Source organism: Equus asinus, chromosome 12 (assembly GCF_041296235.1).
Source record: "Equus asinus isolate D_3611 breed Donkey chromosome 12, EquAss-T2T_v2, whole genome shotgun sequence".
NCBI classification, from domain to species: domain Eukaryota; kingdom Metazoa; phylum Chordata; class Mammalia; order Perissodactyla; family Equidae; genus Equus; species Equus asinus.
The window spans coordinates 35,549,712-35,571,695 of NC_091801.1; the positions used below are offsets into that span (position 1 = coordinate 35,549,712).

At 36.3% G+C, this 21,984-nt stretch overlaps 1 protein-coding gene across 1 annotated transcript in view; it reads left to right on the top strand.

Moving 5' to 3' along the window:
- The window catches only part of PRKDC (protein kinase, DNA-activated, catalytic subunit), a 216,425-nt gene that overhangs the window by 99,867 nt on the left and 94,574 nt on the right, over positions 1–21,984 (top strand). Inside the window, exons 34-40 of the mRNA XM_044744138.2 lie at positions 189–321; positions 772–930; positions 1,773–1,976; positions 12,636–12,821; positions 13,231–13,335; positions 14,419–14,586; positions 17,482–17,609. Of these exons, the coding sequence (XP_044600073.2) occupies positions 189–321; positions 772–930; positions 1,773–1,976; positions 12,636–12,821; positions 13,231–13,335; positions 14,419–14,586; positions 17,482–17,609 (1,083 nt within the window). The remainder of the gene's footprint in view (positions 1–188; positions 322–771; positions 931–1,772; positions 1,977–12,635; positions 12,822–13,230; positions 13,336–14,418; positions 14,587–17,481; positions 17,610–21,984) is intronic.

Genomic DNA, 21,984 nt, shown 5'->3' on the forward strand with positions numbered 1-21,984 from the left:
CATAAGGGCATGGGACCATTGTTTGGTGCTAGCCTGTGTTTGCTTTCTAAGGCTATGTAATGAAATTGAGTGCCAGGTAGTTAGTAAATACATTTATAACAGAACACACACATGTTTTCAGTGTGTCCTGATAATTTAACAAGATCAGCTCTCATCTGGTTTTCTTTTTGTTTTTCTCGCATGGCCAGCATTGAAGAGCTCTGTGCAGTTGACTTGTATTGCCCTGATGCTTGCGTGGACAGGGCCAGGCTGGCTTCTGTCGTGTCAGCTTGTAAACAACTTCATAGAGCGGGGTTTTTGTGTGTTATAATACCATCTCAGGTAACCATAGCCAATTTATTTTTACGTTTCTCTTAGCTTTATTATGCCAGTCTATTTTATTTATATTCTTTGTTAGACATCCTTTATGTACAGACCAGGCTTGAAATGGGAATTATAGAAATACTTTCTCCAGACATGTAGAATATAAATATGAAAGTAAATATAAAAATTATAAATATTTTTATAAATATAAAATGAAAATAAAAGGCATTTGAATATTTCCAGCAGTCTTCTGAAGAACTTTAAGGGCTAACTGCTGCTGTGCCTTTGTAGCTAGGTAACATAAATGAAAAATATAGCATAGAAAGCAAAGTGGAATGAAAATTTTCCTGTCAGTTGGAAGGCAGTTGTGTTAGCTAACCTGGATGTTTTAATTAATGAAAGGTGTCAAATTGTATTTTCCTATAAAATATGTTATTGCTGGATAATTCAGTGTTGACTTTATTTTAGTCTGCAGATCAGCATCATTCTATTGGCACAAAACTTCTTTCCTTGGTTTATAAAAGCATTGCACCTGGAGATGAACAACAGTGCCTTCCTTCACTAGATCCCAATTGTAAGCGATTGGCCAGTGGACTTCTGGAGTTGGCCTTTGCTTTTGGAGGACTGGTAGGAAAAACAGTTATATTTTATGCTGTCTTAATGATGTAAATATATAACTCATTTGCAGTGTGTCTCTAAAAACAGGAATTTAGTGGGGTAAGTTCTTCACTGCACAAGTACTATAATTGATTGATATGAGCTGACTTTTTCTCTAAAAGTTTTTTTTTTTTAATAAAATAAATATAACAGCAGTCTTCTTAAATTGAGATTTTTGTCTATCCCACTTTGTTTCCAAAAGGACTTTAGGCAGAGAACATTTTGTGAATAAAAAGCTGGACTGTGTTGACAGTGGTATCTTCTCCCTCTGTCTTTCCTGATTCTTCCAGTGGCTGATCTGTGGAGGAGAAATCCAGAGGCACCACGAAACAATATCTTCATGGCTTTTTGAACTGTGTAGTGCTGGCCTCAAGCAGTCTCTGCTAGCTGAGAGCGACCAGCCGGTCCTGTGTGTTCAGTCCGTTTCACCCACCTTCTCTTCTCGTGTAGCAGAAAGTTCTTCTTTACCTGTTTGTCCACTTAATGAAAGAAGATTACATATTTAAATTGTCTAAAAATACTCACCCTTATTAGACTCCCCTCTCAAAGCAACAAGAGGATGATTTTCTGGAAATTTGGGAGAAACGTGAGTTAGGGAAGATTTCTTTCCCAAAATGAAACCTAGAAAATGGAGGCTAATTGAAATGTTTACAATTTAAACTGGAACCCAGGCTTGAACCAGGCTTTCAGATATCAGGCACCTTTAGACCTTACTCTGATTGTCCACTTTCCAGGTTCACAGCTATCCCAGGAGTCTTTCTGTAACACATAAGACTTCTACTCCTGTCATCACACTTCTTTCTTCTTCACAGTGTGAGCACCTTGTGAGTCTTCTCCTGGACACGACAGTGTTGTCTATGCCATCCAGAGGAGGGTCCCAGAAAAACATCATCAGCTTCTCTCATGGAGAGTATTTTTATAGCTTGTTCTCAGAAACGATCAACACTGAATTGTTGAAAAATCTAGATCTTGCTGTATTGGAGCTCATGAAATCATCTGTGGATAATCCCAAAATGGTATTGAAATTTTCCTTTCAGTAAATATTTTCTTATATAGTGCTCATTAAAGGATTGCTATATTCCTGAAATAGATCATTAAAACAAAAAAGATCTCTTCCTGGAATATTTAAAGCTCTTGCCAGTGTTTAAAAACAAAACCAAAGGAAACAAAACACAGCATTTATGAATAGTTAATAATGTTAATGGGTGTTGAAACATTGTTTTTTTTTCCCCCAATCCCTCACTCCCCCAAAATCTCTAGGCCTAATATGAGGCACAGCTGTGTAGAATATTGACTTTTGCCAAGACTTGGCATTGGAGTTCATAACCTGTCCTGAGGCCTGTGCCTGCCTTTGCTTTTCCACCAGCTTTGAGCTGATCCTGTGCATTCTGGTGGTCCTTTCTGTGGTCATGGTTCTTTCATGTCTTCATACTGAGAGCATGTTCCTGCTGTAGCCCACTTTCCCCCCTCACATTGAAACTTTGGACATGAATATATTTAATACATAGTTGACTTTGGTTTGCTAAACTTAAAAACTTTTCAAAATTATCCTGGTCTATAGACAATTAGAAACTGTTAACTGTTGGAATGACCATTTTAAGAGACAGTGCATAATTTCCTACTGAGTTAAGCTTTTATTCCAAACAGTGCTTGTTGTCTACTTTAGGGAAATATTTTATGGTAGACTGCACTATGAATTTGTGTTTTTTAAAGTTAGAAATAGAATTGTAGTAGACCTATGACACTCAGGAAATATAGCATTTTGAGCTTTTTAAACTATTCAATCTTCTGGTAAAGGTGATAGATAAAAACCATATGCATTCACCTCCCTTTCCCCCTCAGATCCCTCTAAAATGACAGAAACAGGGTTAAAAAAAAAAGAAACAATCTTAAAGAACACAGATTAAGGAGAAAAGAGAAGAGTGACAACATTTTGGAAACTGGAAAGCAAAAGGACAAGGGGTGATAGACTTCAGAGTCCAGTAAAGCTGTGATGTGACATAGCAATGGGGAGATGGGCAGCCAGTTTGTGCTACAGAACTCAGAAAGGGGTCAGACAATGGAGACCCCAGGCTTTTGGAGTACAGAGAGCAGGGTGTGAAGGAGAGTCTGCAGAGAGATTGAAGATTAGTTGAAGATTAGCCATTCCCTGCCAGATCACCTGGCCTCATCATGTTATCAGGGGACTGATCCTTCCCAACTTGAGGAGACTGGAGGCGACTCATTCTCCAGAAAGGAGAACTGTCTCTGCACTGGCGGACCCTAGGCATACTTGAATGTAAGGGTCGCATTCCTTTTTTTTTCTTTTTAAGGAAAGACATTTAGTGAAGATTGGAATCACATTCAGTATATAACACAAGTATTTCTTTAAGCAACATAGTAAAGTTTGAAATACTCAGCACCATAACAAAAGCATTTTATTATTCCACTAGTGAGAATTTTTCTGTTGGGGTGTCCATTCTTAGTAATTTGTAAGAGGTTTTTGTATATTAAGAATAGTAGACCTCTGGGAGTGACGTCAGCAACATAGCGGCATGAGCTCACCTGGGACTCTCTCCCCTCCAAATTACAACCAAAAAGAGCAACTGCTTTCCAACCAAAAAAAAAACCCTAATAGAAATTGTCAGAGACCCACAGCAGCCAAACGATGGAGGGCGGAGAGGCTGGAGCCGCCCTTGGAGGAGCAGGAACCAGGGTAAGAGAGAACTTTGTTCCCTCCCCTAGAGACTGGGATTGCTGCCACAGGTGAGGGAAGGAGCAGGGGAGGGGCCGTGTGTCTGGGGATCATCCAGGACTCCCACCACCCGTGCAGTGGAAACTCTCTAACGGGGGAAAGCTTTCACATGGGGGAACCCCAGCAAGCCAGGGCCCCAGGAGACCAAAGAGCGAGAGCTGATCCGAGTCCAGGTCGGCAGGCAAGAGAAAGTGCCCCTCCTCCTCACCCAACCCACGCTGTGTGCTGCCATTGCAGCTGAAGGCAGAGGGCTCAGAACACGCAGCTCTCGACCCCCATCTAGTGGCGACAGGCTGTAGCTGCAACCGAATAATAGCATCAAGTGCAAAAACCGCTCCTCTACCATCCAGCAATTTATAAAAGCTCCTGTCCAAAAGGAAAACAATAAAAACACGGAAGTATGTCCTGAGGACTTGGAAATAGGTAAACTAAGTGAAAATGAGTTCAAAATAGCTATCATCAAAATACTCAGTGAGGGAAAGGGAAATATGGAGAAACAAGTCAACAAGTTCTGGAGTTAATTCACAAAAGAGATTGAAACTATGAAGAAGAATCAATCAGAAATTTTACTAGAGATGAAAAATACAATGGATCAGATAAAACAGAATACAGATTCCCTGAATGCCCGTGTAGACAACATAGAGGAGAAAATTAGCATAATCAAAGTTAGACAGGCTGAATGGCTCCAGACAGAGGAAGAAAGAGAACTAAGAATTAAAAAAACTGAAGAAAATCTCTGAGAAATAGCTGACTCAATCAGAAAATGCAACTTAAGAATAGTCGGAATTCCTGAGAGCATGGAAAAGGAAAATGGAGCAGAAAGTGTGCTCAACGAAATAATACCAGAGAACTTCCCAAATCTGGGGACTGAGAGAGAAATGTGTGTGGAGGAAGCTTTCAGATCCCCTAGATTTGTCAATGCAAAAGGACCTACTGCAAAGCATATAGTAGTAAAAATGGCAAAAATGAATGACAAAGAAAGAATACTCGGGGAAGCAGGGCAGAAAAAAATAACCTACAAAGGAACCACTATCAGACTTTCAGCTAATTTCTCTACACAAACCTTAGAAGCTAGGAGTGATTGGAGTGACATATTCAAAACTTTAAAGGGTTAAAGTCTTCAGCCAAGAATACTCTATCCAGCAAAAATATCCTTCAGATATGAGGGAGAAATTAAATCTTTTCCAGACAAAGATAAGGGACTTCATAGTCACAAGACCTCCACTACAAGACATCCTCAAGACGGCTCTCATATCTGAAAACAGAAAAAAAGTGAGAAACGGGTCACAAAACACAGTGTAGGGAGACAAAGAGATAGAATCAGAATAGGATAGCAAATATTCAACTGTAGCATTAGGATAAAGGGAAGTAAATCAACAAAGCAAAGACAATCTTATCACTCTAACCACAAACTGACAACACAAGTTGGAATAAGAGATGAAAATAATAATTTAGGAGGGAAGGAGGAAAGGGACTGAAACAGTCAAGGCTAAGGAAGTAAGAGACCACCAGAAAATGGACTATGTTATATGCGAAATTCTGAATACAAACTTCAGGGTAGCCACTACACTAAAAAACAGAACAGACGCACAAAACATAAATAAGGAAAAATCTAAGAAACCCAGCATAAGAAATTGCGGAAGTCAATGGGTAGGCTAAAACACACAGGACAAGAAACGAAACACAGGAAAACCAGAAAATGAGCAATGGAATGACAGCATTAAGCCCTCATGCATCAGTACTCGCCCTCAATGTAAACAGATTGAACTCTCTAATAAAAAGACAAACCGTGGCAAAATGTATTAAAGAACAAGATCCAACAATTTGTTGCCTCCAGAAATACACCTCAGCTCCAAGGACAAACACAGGCTCAGAATGAAGGGGTGGAAGACAATACTCCAAGCTAATAGCAAACAAAAGAAAGCAGGTGTCACAATACTTATATCAGACAAAACAGATTTCAAGATAAAACAAGTAAAGAGAGACATAGGGGACCAATGCATAATGATCAAAGGGACACTTGATCAAGAAGAAATAATGCTTAAAAATATCTATGCACACAACACACAAGCACCAAAGTTCATTAAGCACCTATTAACAAACCTAAAAGAAGATATCAAAAATAACACAATAATAGTAGGGGACTGCAACACCCCACTCACATCAATGGACAGATCATCCAATCAGAAAATCAACAAACAGTGGAACTAAACAAAAAGCTAAACTGCTTGGGCTTAATAGACATATATAGAACACTCCATCCGAAAACAGCAAAATACACATTCTTCTCAAGTGCGCATGGAACATTCTCACGGATAGACCATATGTTGGGAAACAAAGCAATCCTCTATAAATTTAAAAAACTTGAAATAATAACAAGCATCTTCTCTGATCATAATGCTATAAAGCTAGAAATTAATTACAAGAAAAAAGTTGAGAAAGGCACAAGGATGTGGACACTAAACAATATGCCATTGAACAAGCAATGGATCATTAAAGAAATTAAAGAAGAAATCAAAAAATACCTGGAGGCAAATGAAAACGATAACATGGCATAGCAACTCATATGGGATATAGCAAAAACTGTGTTAAGAGGAAAATTCATTGCAGTACAGGCACACCTTAACAAAGAAGAAAAATCCCAAATAAGCAATCTTAAACTACACCTAACTGAATGAGAGAAAGAAGAACAAACAAAGCCCAAAGTCAGCCGGAGAGAAATAATAAACATCAGAGCAGAAGTAAATGCTATTGAAACAAAAACGGCAATAGAAAGGGTCAATGAGACAAAGAGCTGTTTCTTTGAGAAGATAGATAAAATTGACAAACCCCTAGCCAGACTTACAAAGAAAAAAAGAGAGAAAGCTCAATTAAATAAAATCAGAAATGGAAGAGGAGAAATAACAACAGACTCCACGGAAATACAACGGATTATAAGAGAATACTACAAAAAACTGTATGCCAACATGGATAACCTAGAGGAAATGGATAAATTCTTGGACTCCTGCAATCTCCCAAAGCTTAGTCAAGAAGCAGACAATTTGAACAGACCAATCACAAGGAAAAAGATTGAAAGAGCAATCAAAAGCATCCCAAAGAATAAAACCCCAGGACCAGATGGCTTTCCTGGGACATTCTACCAAACTTTCAGACAGGATTTAATACCTATCCTTCTCAAGCTATTCCAAAAAATTAGGGAGGATGGAACACTTTCTAACACATTCTACGAGGCCAACATCACACTGATACCAAAGCCTGAAAAGGACAGCACAACAAAGGAGATCTAAAGGCCAATATCACTGATGAACGTAGATGCAACAATTCTCAACAAAATTTTGGCAACCCGAATTCAGCAATTCATCAAAAGGATCATTCATCATGATCAAGTGGGGTTCATACCAGGACACATGGATCGTTCAACATCTGCAAATCAGTCAGTCAATCAACATGATAAACCACATCAACAAAATGAGGAATAAAAATCACATGATCATCTCAATAGATGCAGAGAAAGCATTTGACAAGATCCAACAGCCATTTATGATGAAAACTCTGAACAAAATGGGGATAGAAGGGAACTACCTCAACATAATAAAGGCCATATATGAGAAATCCACAGCCAACATCACACTCAATGGGCAGAACCAGTGCCATCCCCCTGAAAACAGGAACAAGACAAGGATACTCTCTCTCACCACTCTTCTTTAACATAGTACTGGAGGTTTTGGCCAGAGCAATTAGGCAAGGAAAAGGAATAAAAGGAATCCAAATAGGGAGGTAAGAAGCAAAACTCTCGCTGTTTGCAGACGACATGATCTTATGTATAGAAGACCCTAAAGAATCCATTGGAAAACTTTTAGAAGTAATCAACAACTACAGCAAAGTTTCAGGGATGAAATCTATTTACATAAATCAGTAGCATTTCTATACTCTAATAACAAACTAACCCAAAAATAACTCAAGATCACAGTACCATTCACAATCGCAAGAAAGAATAAAATACCTCGGGGTGAATTTAAGTAAGGAAGTGAAAGGCTTATACAATGAAAATTACAAGGCTTTTCTGAAAGAAATGGATGACGACATAAACAGTTGGAAAGACATTCCATGTACATGGATTGGAAGAAGAAACATAGTTAAAATGTCTATTCTACCTAAAGCAATCTACAGATTCAGCACCATCCCAATCAGAACCCCAATGACATTCTTTACAAAAATAGAACAGAGAATCCTAAAATTCATATGGGGCAACAAAAGACCTCGAATCACTAAAGCAATCCTGAGAAAAAAGAACACAGCTGGAGGCATCACAGTCCCTGACTTCAAAACATACTACAAACTACAATAAGCAAAACAGCATGGTACTGGTACAAAAACAGGCAAACAGATCAATGGAACAGTATCGAAAGCCGAGAAATGAAGCCACACATCTATGGACAGCTAATCTTCGATGAAGGAGCTGAGTGCATACAATGGAGAAAAGAAAGTCTTTTCAACAAATGGTGTTGGGAAAACCAGAGAGCCACATGTAAAAGAATGAAAATTGACCATTCTTTTTCACCATTTACCAAAATAAACTCAAAATGGATCAAAGACCTAAAGGTAAGACCTGAACCCATAAGGCTTCTAGAAGAAAATATAGGCAGTACACTCTTTGACATCAGTATTAAAAGGATCTTTTCAGACACCATGTCTTCTCAGATAAGGGAAACAATAGAAAGAACAAACAAATGGGACTTCTTCAGACTCAAGAGCTTCTTCAAGGCAAGCTAAAACAGGATTGAAACAGAAAACCCACTAATTGGGAAAAAATATTTGCGAGGCATATATCTGACAGAGTTAATCTCCATAATATATAAAGAACTCACACAACTCAACAACAAAAAAATCAAACAACCTGATCAAAAAATTGGCAGCAGACATGAACAGGCATTTCTCCAAAGAAGATATATGGATGGCCAATAGGCACTTGAAAAGATGTTCATCATTGCTGATCATCAGGGAAATGCAAATCAAAACTACACTAAGATATAACCTTACACCCATTAGAATGACAAAAATAACAAACAAATAGCAACAAATGTTGGAGAGTTTGTGGAGAAAAAGGAACCCTCATACACTGCAGGTGGCAGTGCAAACTGGTGCAGCCTCTATGGAAAATGGTCTGGAGATTCCTCAAAAAATTCAAAATAGAACTACCATACAATCCAGCTATCCCAGTACTGGGTGTCTATCCAAAGACCTTGAAGTCAGCAATTCCAAAAGTCTCATGCACCCCAATGTTCATTGCAGCATTATCTACAATAGCCAACACGTGGAAGCAACCTAAGTGCCCATCAACTGATGATTGGATAAAGAAGACATGGTGTATATATACGATGGAATACTACTCAGCCATAAAAATGAACAAAATCATCCCATTTGCAACAACATTGATGGACCTTGAGAGAATTATGTTAAGTGAAGTAAGCCAAATAGAGGACAATCTCTGTATGGCACCACTCATGTGAGGAATTTAAACATGTGGACAAAGAGAACAAATTAGTGGCCAGCAGGGGAAACGTGGGGTGTGGGGTGGGCCCAAAGGGTGAAGGGGTGCACCTACAATACGACTGACAGACAATAATGTACAACTGAAATTTCACAAGATTGTAACCTATCATTAACTCAATAAAAAATAATTTAAAAAAAAAGAATTGTAGCCGTCTGTCATGTATGCAGAAAGTACTTTTTCCCACTGGCCCTTTTTCTTTCAATCTGTTGGAATGTTTATTCCATACAGAAGTACTTAATTTTTTATTGTGAAATTTACCAATCTTCTTTTTTTTAATTGTTTTTGTCTTTCATGTCATACTTAGAAAGGCCTTCTCCACCCCAGTATTTTCTTTAACCTTTAACTTCAGAGAGTGTGATGTCTCCAGCTTTGTTCTTCTTTCTGAAGATTACTTTGGCTATTTGGGGTCTTTTGTGATACCATACAAATTTTAGGATTTGTTTGTTCTATTTCTGTGAAAAAAGCCGTTGGAATTTTGGTGTGGTTGCATTGAATCCTTAGATTGCTTTGAGTAGTCTGGACATTATTTTGTTATTTTAAAGACTGGCACCTGAGCTAACATGTGTTACCAATCTTTTTTTTTTCTTTCTTTCTCCTCAAAGCAGCCCCCCAGTACATAGTATTCTAGTTGTAAGTCCTTCAGTTGTGTCATGTGAGACACCGCCTCAGCATGACCTGTTGAGCGGTGCCATGTCTGCACCCAGATATCCGAACCAGCAAAATCCTGGGCCACTGAAGCACAGCGCATGACCTTAACCACTGACCCACAGGGCCAGTCCCTGGACATTTTAACGTTATTAATGCTTGTATTCCATGAACATGGGATATCTTTTCGTTTAGTTGTGTCTTCATTTCTTTCATTAATGTTGTACAGTTTTCAGTGTAAAGGTCTTTTGACCTCCTTTGTTAAGTTTATTCCTAGATATTTTACTCAATGTGGTTTATCACATTGAGTGATTTGTGTGTGTTGAACCATCCTTGCATCCCTGCAATTAACCCTACTTGATCATGGTGTATGATCCTTTTAATGTATTGTTGAATTTGGTTTGCTAATATTTAGTTGAGGATTTTTGCATCTATATTCATCAGGGATATTCCTGTGCAATTTTGTTTTCTTGTAGTTTTCCTTGTCTGGTTTTGTTATCAGGGTAATGCTGATCTCATAAAGTGATTTTGAAAGTATTCCCTCCTCTTCTAAATTTTGGAAGAATTTCAGAAGAATTCATATTAGTTCTTCTTTCAATATTTTGTAGAATTCACCTGTGAAGCCATCTAGTCCTGGACTTTTGTTTGTTTGTTACTGATTCAATCTCTTTACTAGTAATTGATCTCTTCAGATTATCTATTTCTTCATGGTTCAGTGTTGGTAAGTTGTGTGTTTCTAGGAATCTATCCATTTCTTCTAGGTTGTCGAACTTGTTGGTATATAATTGTTCATAATAGTCTCTTGTGATCCTTTGTATTTCTGTGGTGTGAGGATACTTTCCTAAATACAGGGAAGTTAAGTGAAAGTGTGCCTAAATTATGAACTTTGAGACTTTTAGCCACTTTCCCCTAATTTGACTCCCAGAATACAGTCAGCCAGGTATGTATCCCCAGGCAGGATATCAGGATATTTTGACAAGCCTAAGAGAAAATAAAGATGCTGTCATCACTGCCCAGTCAGATCAGCTTACAGTGATCCTCACTGCCAGCGATCCCTGCCCACTGTACAGTGCTTTGACTCAGTTCCTCGTTATGTACCAACAACCAAGGAGCATGAAGCACCCGCGGAAAGGGCCTCTGACAGGGTCAAAACCACTTGAAGCAGAGACTGTCCAGTGAGATGGAAATGTAAAAAGAAAAAACAAGAAACTTCAGAGAGATGAGAGAAGATACTGAAATAAGAATTGCTACTGAAAAAGAATATCAGAGAACAAAAAAGCATCCTTGGGAATTAAGCATAGGCATCAGAAATTAAAAATGAAATAAATAGGTTGAAAGATAAAATTCAGAAACTCTCACAGAGAAGAGAGTAAAAAGACAAACTAGAAAATGGCAGAGAAAAGAGGAGGAACTTGGGATCCATCTACAAGGTGCAGCACCAGGGCCTCCACGGCAGAGGGAAGATAGGCCCAAGGAGAGGCCTTCATGGATAATACACCTCAAGAGAATCTCTCAGAAATGAAGGCCTTGAGTTTCCAGATGGAAAAAGGCTGTTGAGTGACCAGCACAGTATATGAAAACAGCTCCCCATGGAGCAAATTTCTTGAAAATTCAGAACCCTGGGGATTCACCATGAGAAAAGATCCTGAAAAATTTCTACAGGAGAAAAGCTGATTACATTTAAAAGGATCTAGAAATTGGATGATGTTTGTCTTTGCAACAGCATTGTAAATGGTGGAAGAGTGTGAGCCAAATTTTCTTCACAATTCAGGAAAGATTTCCAAGCTAGAGTTCTGACTCTAGCCAGATTATCAATTATGTGTGAGAGTTGAATGCAGATATTTCAGACATGCCAGATCTCAAAGGAATCTATCTCACGTGCACTTCTCGTCAGGAAGCTACTGGAGTAAATACTTTACCGAAATAAGGCAGTCAGCCAAGAAAGAGGAAGATGTTGGATCTGGGAAGTCAGCCCGAACACAGAGAAGTGGACGAGTCTCCCAGAAGGTGCTGAAATGAGACCCAGGGGGCAGCAGTCACTGCCATTCCAGAGCAGGAGTTATCAGAGATGGAGCTTATGAGAGATGGAGCTGATAGACTTCCTGATGTTTTAGATGTCTTGAGGAGATTTAATTAATTTGGGAACTTTTGATGACAAATAATGATAGGCACATTGGAAACAGCAAAGAAAGCAGATGAGTATTAACTTTAGTGAGATCAAAATGTTATGCAAGAAAGGAAAAGTATGGGTAGCATATGACTTGGATCATCTGTGAAAAATGTTTACATTGTCATAATGATAGGAACATTGGGTATAAATCTCACCAAAATTAGGATATCTCTGTTGGAAATGTGGTGGGACAGGACATTTGTGCACACAAGCATGTATGTGTATGCCTTTGTGCAGATGTGTGGGTGTGTGAATGTGTGTATGTCTACATGTGCACATGGGCATATGGTGGTGATGGTGACAGGAGAGAGTCAGTTGTTTCTCCCAACTAAGAAAACAAGAAATAGCAGGTTGAGCGTGATTTCATAAATGAGACATCTCATACTTTTATGGGAAAATTTGTACGTTTAAAGGGCTGTTCTCAAGTTTGAGGAGTTGTGAAGTAAACAACTCTTATAGAAACAGCATCTTCCGTTTTCAAGAATAGCATATGAAATAAAAGTAAATTCTGTTAGATATTTGTCAGTCTTGATATTAAGAGTTTTTCTTTAATCACCACCCAATTGCTTCAGGTGAGCAATGTTTTGAATGGTATGTTAGATCAGAGCTTCAGGGATCGAACCAGTGAGAAACACCAAGGACTGAAACTTGCAACTATAATTCTGCAAAACTGGAAGAAGTGTGATTCATGGTGGGCCAAAGATTCTGCTCCTGAAAGTAAAATGGCAGTGCTTACCTTGTTGGCAAAAATTTTGCAGGTATTTTGAGAGATATTAAAAATGCAATTGTGTTTGTTATTTTGGACTCTGTAACTTGGATCTTTAAAAATTTGATGGAGGTTTCCTGAAAAAAACATTGGTTTGATAAAAAAAACGATATTTTAACTGAGTAATTGCTGATTACTTTAAATTTTACACTTTTTCCATGATTTTACATTGTGATCATTTATACTCATTATCATTTCTTATACTTTGTCTTTTTAGTGTGCCTTTATGCTTGTCTTATCAGATAGTTTAAAAATATTTCAGAACAAGAATTGTTGAAATATTGTTGAAGGCCAAGAACAAATTTATAGGTCATTTCTGAAATTTAAAAATTTGAAAAATATGTTAAAGGAAATTAGAGGCATAGTATAGAAATGTATCGTTTTTATTTCTTCTCTTTTAGATTGATTCATCTGTATGTTTTAATACAAATCACTGCATGTTCCCTGAAGTCTTTACAACATATGTTAGTCTACTTGCTGATTCAAAGTTGGATCTGCATTTAAAGGCAAGTGATTAAAAAAGATTTTTTTTCAGATTACATTCTCCGTTACTTTCCCAGTTTATATTTTTGCATATTTGTGATATTTTCTACTTTTTATTATGGAAAATTTCAAACATACTCAAAATCAGAGGGACTAGCACAATAAACCCCTGTGTACCTATCACGCAGACTCAATAGCCATCTGTCTGTGGGCATGTTTGTTCCAACTATGCAGTCACTCCCACCCATCACCTTGAAGGAGACCCCTGGCATCGTGTTATCTGATCTGTACCTACTTTAGTATGTCTCTCCAAAAGATAACTATAACTGCAATGGGATTACTATACTTAGAAGAAGTAACACTTATCTTTGCATATATATGATTTAAATTAGCTTTTTTGAGAATCGCTGTATTAAAGAATGACACAATCTAATCTATTACTCATTTTTCTATTAGTAAATAATACAAATATCTTGGTAATTTTTAGGTTCAAGAACTGCATAAATATTGTCATTTTAAAGTCCTATAATAATTAGATTTTATACTCTAATAAAATGTGGCTTTAATGAAAGCTGTCTTTTTTCTAGATCATGAGAATATTTCTATGGAATTTTGTGCTGTATGTGATTAATCAAATTTCTCATTTCTCAATATGAGGGAGTCTTGGAACTCACCTGCCAAACAAAGGAGATAGGAAACAACACCTAGTTCCTTTTAAGCTCAGTGTGAAGTTCTGGGCGAGTTCTTCAAGGAATATTTGTAAATTACCCCATAGGTTATTCAAGATGTTCTTTCCACACAAAACTTATCCAGTATATTTCTACTAGAATCTTTGTTTACAGAAGGAGAAATCACATACAGAATCATCACAGAGTGTCCTATTTATGTACATGTACATCGCCCTGAGTTGGCCCACTGACCTCTAGAGTAGAAGCTGAGGTATAGAATTGCATTCAGGTTGGTTTTTGATGTAATCCAGAAGGTGTTCTCATTGAATCCACACAGTGCTTTGTCTGCAAGGTCTTTAGAAAGCAGTAATGTAATTGATTCTGTAAGATTCATAAGCTACAACTAGTACAATTTCATATGTCTGCATCGCTCCACAGGGCCAAGCTATAATTCTTCTTCCATTCTTCACCAGTCTTACTGGAGGCAGCCTTGAGGACCTTAAGGTTGTTCTTGAAAACCTCATCGTTTCTAATTTTCCTATGAAATCTGAAGAATTTCCCCCAGGAACTCTGCAGTACAGTAATTATGTGGACTGCATGAAGAAGGTTAGTTTTTAGTAGTACCAAGTAAAATCAAAACATTAGGTGTTTTTCTGTTGTATTTCTTGATGAGAAGAAGTGAAATATTTAGAGTCAGAGAAGTGTTCTAACTTTAAGAATCAGTTTAATTCATTTTGAAAGCCGGTTGCTGTGGAGGCAGATGTATATCTGAATCCTTTGTAATTCATTTTTTGCCCATTTTTAAATTGTGAAATACTTTATGCATAAAAATATTTTTATGCATAACGTATGAGTTTTGAAGAATAATTCCCAAAAGAGAGAAGAAATAGAATATTACCAATATAGTTCACTTACTAAAATTTAAGTAGTGGTTATTTGAGAAAGATTTGGTCATTATCACCTATATTATTTAATGTACTGCTGAAGGTCTCTAAAATTCCATTGGCTTAAACAAGGTGACAGATTATTTGTCTCCTCTGTACGATTCTAGATTGGCGACCTAGGGTAGCTCCATAGTCAACAGGGACCTTTTCTCCTTTTCCCTTTTTCTCTGTCATCTTCTGTACATAGCTTCTGTCTTGTCCAGTCTGTCTGTTTCAGCTCCTGCCGTCTTGTTCCTTTCCAGCCAACAAGAGGGAGGAAAGGGAAGTAGGGAACATATCCCTTCCCTGTAAAGGCTTAATCCAGAACTGTACAAATCAATTATGCTGACATCCTATTCGCCACATACATCTGCAAGCAAGGCTATGAATGTTCTTGCTTTGGGCAACAGTATAATCAGCTAAAACTCAGGGGTTCAACCACTAAATAAAAAATAAGAGAGTGACCGTTAAAAGATGGGTAGTCATCTACCATACTTGTGATGGACTAAGCCCTGGCTAATGTCTGAATACTCAAAAATAATGAAGACATTGTCTTTGTTTTCAGGGAGGTTCTGGTAAAGCAAGGAAGTAAACAGAAACAGAAAGAAACAGATGATTAAAATACACTGTAATAAATGCTAGAGTAAAGATAAACACATGGTGTATGTGTGGCAGATGATATTTTCCAAAGATGGCTGTACTGATATACCCTGTCCCACACGTCCTTCTTACACTGTGACTTTTCCATTGATAGACAAAGTCTGATTTCCCTCCTGTTGGGTATAGATTGGCCTTAAAGATTCACTCATAACAAAAAGGATGCAGTGAAAGTGATGCTACATGACTTCCAAGACTAGACATAAAAGTCTTACAGCTTCCTCCTGGCTTTCTCTTTCCTGAGTCTCTTGTTTGTGGGATCCAGTCACCATCCTATAAGAAAGCCAAGCAGCCACATGGAAAGGCCAGTTTACAAATACCACCCATCCACACAGATTCTCTCCTCCCCATCCTTTTTAAATTATTTTTTCCAAGCATACAGAAAGCTGAAAGAATAGTAAAACAAACATCCATATGACCATCTCCTACATTCAGTAGTTAACATTTGGATTTATTTTCTTTATCTGCATATGTATGTATGTGTGTGTGTGTTTTGGCTGAACCATTTGCAACTTAGTTTTGGACTCATGATACTTTACCTGTAAATACTTCAGCATACATGTCCTAAGAATAGGCACAATACTGTTGTCATACCTAAGAAAATTAACACTCCTTTAATACCATGTGTTATGTAGTCCACAGTACATTTCTCCAAAGATCCCCATGTTTAGCTTGTTTTTTTCAAATCAGGATCAAATTAATGATTGCATTGTATTGCCACATCTCTAGTTTTAATCTAGAACTAGTTCACCCCTATATCCCTTTTATTTTTCTATGACATTGAGCTTTTGGAAGAAACCAGAGTACTTCTCTTGGATGTAGTCCCCTATTTGTCTGATTGTTTCCTTGAGATGTTCTTTAACTTCTCCTGCATCCTCTGTATTTCCTCTGTACTGGAAGTTAGGTTTAAAGCTTGGTCATGAGACTTATGCTCATCTTTTTGGCAACAATAGCATAGCAGGAGCAAATAGTGTCACTGTCCCATTGTTAGTGACCTCAAGTCTGGTTAAGGTGGTGACTGCACATCTCTCTGTTGAATGGTATGTTTTCTTCTGCAATTAGCAAGTAATCGATGGGGTGACACTGTCATGTTGGTGCATCTAAGTATCCTGTTCCCCAACAATCTGTCCCCTAGGGGTGTTAACATCCACAAAGATTCTAAGTGCATCTTTAGTGCTTTCTCTTAATGTAAATGCATTAATGTAAAATTAAGTGCAAACATTCGCTGAACATTTGAAGAAAGCTTCCAGCTTAAGAAAGATGTAAACCAACTGGAAAGTGGAACTCAGATGGGACTGAGTCAACAAAGGGAGATAAGAACACGTCAAAGAAACTGCAGAGTAGCTTCAGAGATGAGAGAAGGTGCTGTGTCCATGAAAGAGAACAAATAAGGGCTCTTGGAAATTAAACATATAAAAGCAAAATTTAAAAAAAGACTTCACAGAACAGAAGATAAAATTGAGAATATCTTCTAGAAAGTGGAACAAACAGACGTTGAGGTGGAAAACGGGACAGTAAAGATGAGAACATTAGATGAGCAGCCTGGAACCTCTGCCATACAACGAAGTGGTGTGGAAAAGATACATATCTCCAGAGTACGAAGGCCCACAGAGTGCTGGGAATGGTGAAGGCAAAGACCTCAGTGAAAGCATTTCAGTGTGAAATTGCAGGACTTGGGGGTAAAGAGAAGATCCTAAAAGGTGTAAGAGGGAAAATATATTTGCAAAACCTTAAAAGAATCAAAACTCAAATATTTATGCCAGGCATTCATTGTATCTGCAAAAATATTAGCATTTGTTAATTCTCTATGAAATTCTTTTATAGTTTTCTCTCTATTTTTAATTAGAACTGGTAAAAACAAACAAACAAAAAAACATCAAAATTACTATTATCATTATTGTTATTATATTTTTTTTTCTAGTTTCTAGATGCATTGGAATTATCTGAAAGCCCTATGTTGTTGCAGTTGATGACAGAAATTCTTTGTCGTGAACAGCAACATGTTATGGAAGAATTATTTCAATCTACTTTCAAAAAGATTGCCAGAAAGTAAGTCATCCTTTTCTAGTCTGGGATCCCAGGAACCATATACATTTTATTTCTGTGGGAAATTATCTTCTTTTCCAAAAAAAGTTGAATGGCAATTGCACTCAACTCTTACAACTAAATTTTACTTTGTATTTTTGTTTTTCTTTGAGAAAAAAAAGACTTCTATTGTGAAAGTTTCAAATATACTCAAAGCTAAAGGTAAGACTTTAAGTGAGCCTCCAGACTGAACAAGCATCAACATTTAACAGCTTCATTACCCCTTTTAGCTTTTTCTCTTCTGCTGCTGTTATTTTAATTTGAAGCAAATTCCTGACACCATTATCTCTAAAATAGGCTATTTTCTCGAGTAGCTTTAGTACCATGATCAACTGAAGAAAAGTATCACTAATTCCATATTCAGATTTCTGCAGTAGTCTTAAATGCTCTAGATTGATGGATTATTTTAATTCTGATGCAAACAAGATCCTTACATGGCATTTCACCATTGTGTCTCTTAAGTCTGTCTTCATCTAGAACAGTCCCTCCCTTTATTAATTTTTCTTTTGTTGTTGAAGAAACCTGGACACTTGGGGAATATCTTACATTGTGGATTTATCTGATTTTTTCCTGTTCTTTTCATTTATCTTGTTACTCCAGCTGCTGTTTCCTATAAATGGAAAGTGAAGTCTAAAAGCTCAGTTAGATCCAGGTTCAAGTTTTGGCAAGATTCCTTGATAGTGGAAGCTCCAGACTTCATGTTCATGGCATTTAGGGTGCATGGTGTCTGGTGGTTCCAATTCTGCTGATGCTAAGGTTATCAGCCATGTCTTTTTGTAGCCTTTTCTTAACGGTTTTAACATCCATTCATGATTGTTGCCGCAAATCAGTTATTTCATCAGGAGTTGCAAATGGTAATTTTTAAATTCTTTTATTCTAAATTTACTAGCTAGAATTATACTGTAATGAAAACTTGCCCTCATCACTAGGGCTGTTTGGTTACCTAAAATACAGTTTTGGTATTTTGATAAAATACCATGGAAAAGATGTAACAAATTTGATTATTAATTTTTAAAATAAGGGCTTGATGACATGGCTACTTTTAATTGTGGTCAGTGAGGATTTTTTTTTTTGCATTTATTTATATTGAATATGTAAATATCTATGTTAACTTTTCTTATGGAGTTATTTTACATATCATAAAATTCACCTATTTTAAATATATAATTCCGTGATTTTTAGTAACTTTACCAAGGGGTACAGCCATCACCATAAAATGATTTCATCCTCCCAATGAAATCCTACATGATCATTCCCAGGCCACCACTAATCTACTTTTGGTCTTTATAAATTTGCCTTTTCTGGACATTTCATAAAAATGGAGTCATATAATATGTGATCTCTTATGTTGGGCTTCTTTGTTTAGCACGTTTTTGAGGTTCATCCATGATATAACATGAATCAGAAGTTCATTCCTTTTTATTTGCATTTTTAAAAATATCATAATTAACCATCTGTAGAACATTTCACACAACAACAGGAGAATACACATTCTTTTTGAGCACATATGACGCATTCTTCAGGATAGACCATAGGCTAGGCCATAAAACAAGTCTAAATAAATTTAAAAGGATTGAAATCTCACTGTGTGTTCTCTGACCACAATAAAGTTAAATTAGAAATCAACAACAGAAGGAAATTTGAGGAATCCAAAAATATTTCTGAGTAATTAAGTAATTAAACAACACTCTAAGTAACCCTTGGATCAAAGAAGAAATTATGAGGGAAATAAGATAGTATTTTAATCTGAGTAAAATAAGAATAAAGCATATCCATATGTATGAGATGCAGCTAAAGCAGTGCTTAGAGGGAAATTTGTATCTTTTAATGCCCATATTAGAAAATAAGAAAGATCCTAAATCAATGTACGTTCACCTTAAAATCTAGAAAAAGAAAACTAAACTGACGGCAAGCAGAAGGAAGGGATTAATAAAGATTAGAGTGAAAATTAATGTAATAGAAATCAGAAAAATGATGGAGAAAAATCAGTGAGACCAAAAATTGGTTCTTTGAAAAGGTAAATGAAATTGACAAACGGTTAGCTAGACAAGCCAGGAATAAAAGAGAAAGTATATTTCATGAAAATTAGGAGTGAAAAAGGAGACATTACCAGTGACCTCTCAGAAATTACAAAGATTATTCCCTAATATAGGGATTATTCCCTAACAATATCCCCTAATATTGTAAACAACATTATGCCAACAAATTCAGCAATTTAACTAAATGGACAAATTCCTAGAAAGTCACAAATTACCTAAAATGACTCAAGAAGAAACATAAAATTTGAGTATGCCTTTAACAAGTAAATAAATCGAATTTATAATTTAAAATCTTCCCACAAAAGAAAGCCCAGACCACATAGTTTCATTGGTGATTTTTTATCAAATATTTAAAGAAGAAATAATACCAACACATCATCAACTCCTCAGGAAATAGAAGAGGAAAGAACACTTCCCAACTCATTCTGTGAGGCCAGTAATACCCTGATACCAAAGCCAGACAGAAACATCACAAGAAAATTATAGACCAATATCCCTCCTGAATATAAACACAAAAATCTTCAAACATATATTAACAAACTAAATCCAACAACATATAAAAAATATTATACACTATAATTGATTGGGATTTGTCCTAGGAATCCAAGGCTGGTTTAACATCCAGAAATCAGTTAATGTCATACACCATGTTAATAGGATAAAGGACAAAAGTCACATTATCATTTCAGTAGATGCAGGTAAATTTTTGACAAAAATCTAACACCCGTTTGTGGTAAAACTGACAGAAGGTCATCTGCTAAAAACAAACAGCCAACAAAATATTTAACAGTGAAAGACTGACTGCTTTCCTCCTAAATTTGGGAACAGGACAAAGATGTCTGCCCTTTTCCATTCAACATAGTACTGGTGGTTCTAGCCAGTGCAGTCAGGCAACAGAAAGAAATCAAAGGCAACCAAATTGGAAAGAAAGAAGTAAAACTGTCTTTATTCACAGCTGGCATGATGTAGAAAAGCCTAATGATCTATAAAAAACTATTAGAGCTAATAAACAATTATATAAAATTTGTAGGATATAGAATCAATATTCAAAAATCTATTGTATTTATATGAGCGGAGAACACTTGAAACTATAATTAAGAATATAATTCAATTCATAATAGCATCAAAAAGAATAAAATACTTATGAATATATTTAACAAAAGAAGTGCAAGAATTGTACACTGCAAATAACAACCCATTGCTGAAGGAAATTAAAAAATTAAAGATTTAAATAAATGGAGACTCATTCTCTGTTCATGAATTGGAAGTATTGTTAGTATTGTTAACTTTGCAGTTCTGTTCAAATTGATATATAGATTTAAGGCAATCACTGTCAAAATTCCAGCAAGCCTTTTTTTGTGTGTGCAGAAATTGACAAGCAGTTTCTAATATTTATATGGAAATACAAAACACCCTTAAGAGCCAAAACAATTTTGAAAAAGAGAAAAAAAGTTGGAGGATTTCACATCCCAATTTTAAAACTTACTGTAAAGCTACAGTTGTCTCTGTGAAAATTAAATTTGTTTTGAAATTGTTTTCATTTTTAGAACTTTTAAAAATGAAACAAAAATGTTTGTTAGTTACAGTCATTATTCTTTTTGATGTTCAAATTGTCCCATCTGTGGCCAGTGGGAGTCTCTGCAAGCTGGCTCTTATGTACTTTAACATGACTTCATTAATCTTTGATATCTTTTATTGCTTCCTGGCCCAACAAATCATCTCAGGCTCATCTTGACTTGAAATCAGCCATTTTTTCAGAGAGCCCTCGTTCTTTTAAAATGGAGAATGATGTTTAGAGACCACAGTCTGGGTCCTAGGTGAACTTATTGCTGCTTAGGGGTTGCATTGCCGTTATACCTTTTCAATTGACATAACTAAGGAATGGGTAGTTTTTTTTAAAGGAAAAGAAAAAACATAATATTTCCCTCTTAATTTTAACATTGTGGGGTTATTATTTAACTTCTTTTATTCTTTTTATTTCCTATTCTTTTTTCCTTTACATTGTTTTCAATAACATTCCATCATTATTTAATTGCTTTATCCTACAGTATACATAAAATATTTTCAAAAATAGCCATACCAGTATTAGAATAGTGGCAACTGGATGAAGTTTAAATTTTTCATTTTAGTTATAATTTACTTAGAATATACTCTCTGAGGAGATATAGTCAAATTTTATGTTCTAAAATCACTTGATACAAGTTTTTTTCAATATGTGGTTATTATACCAATTAGGTTTGCTTGTTTTACTTAATCTTCAAATTTTAGAGAGTATCTTTTTGTTTGACAACTTTCTTTTT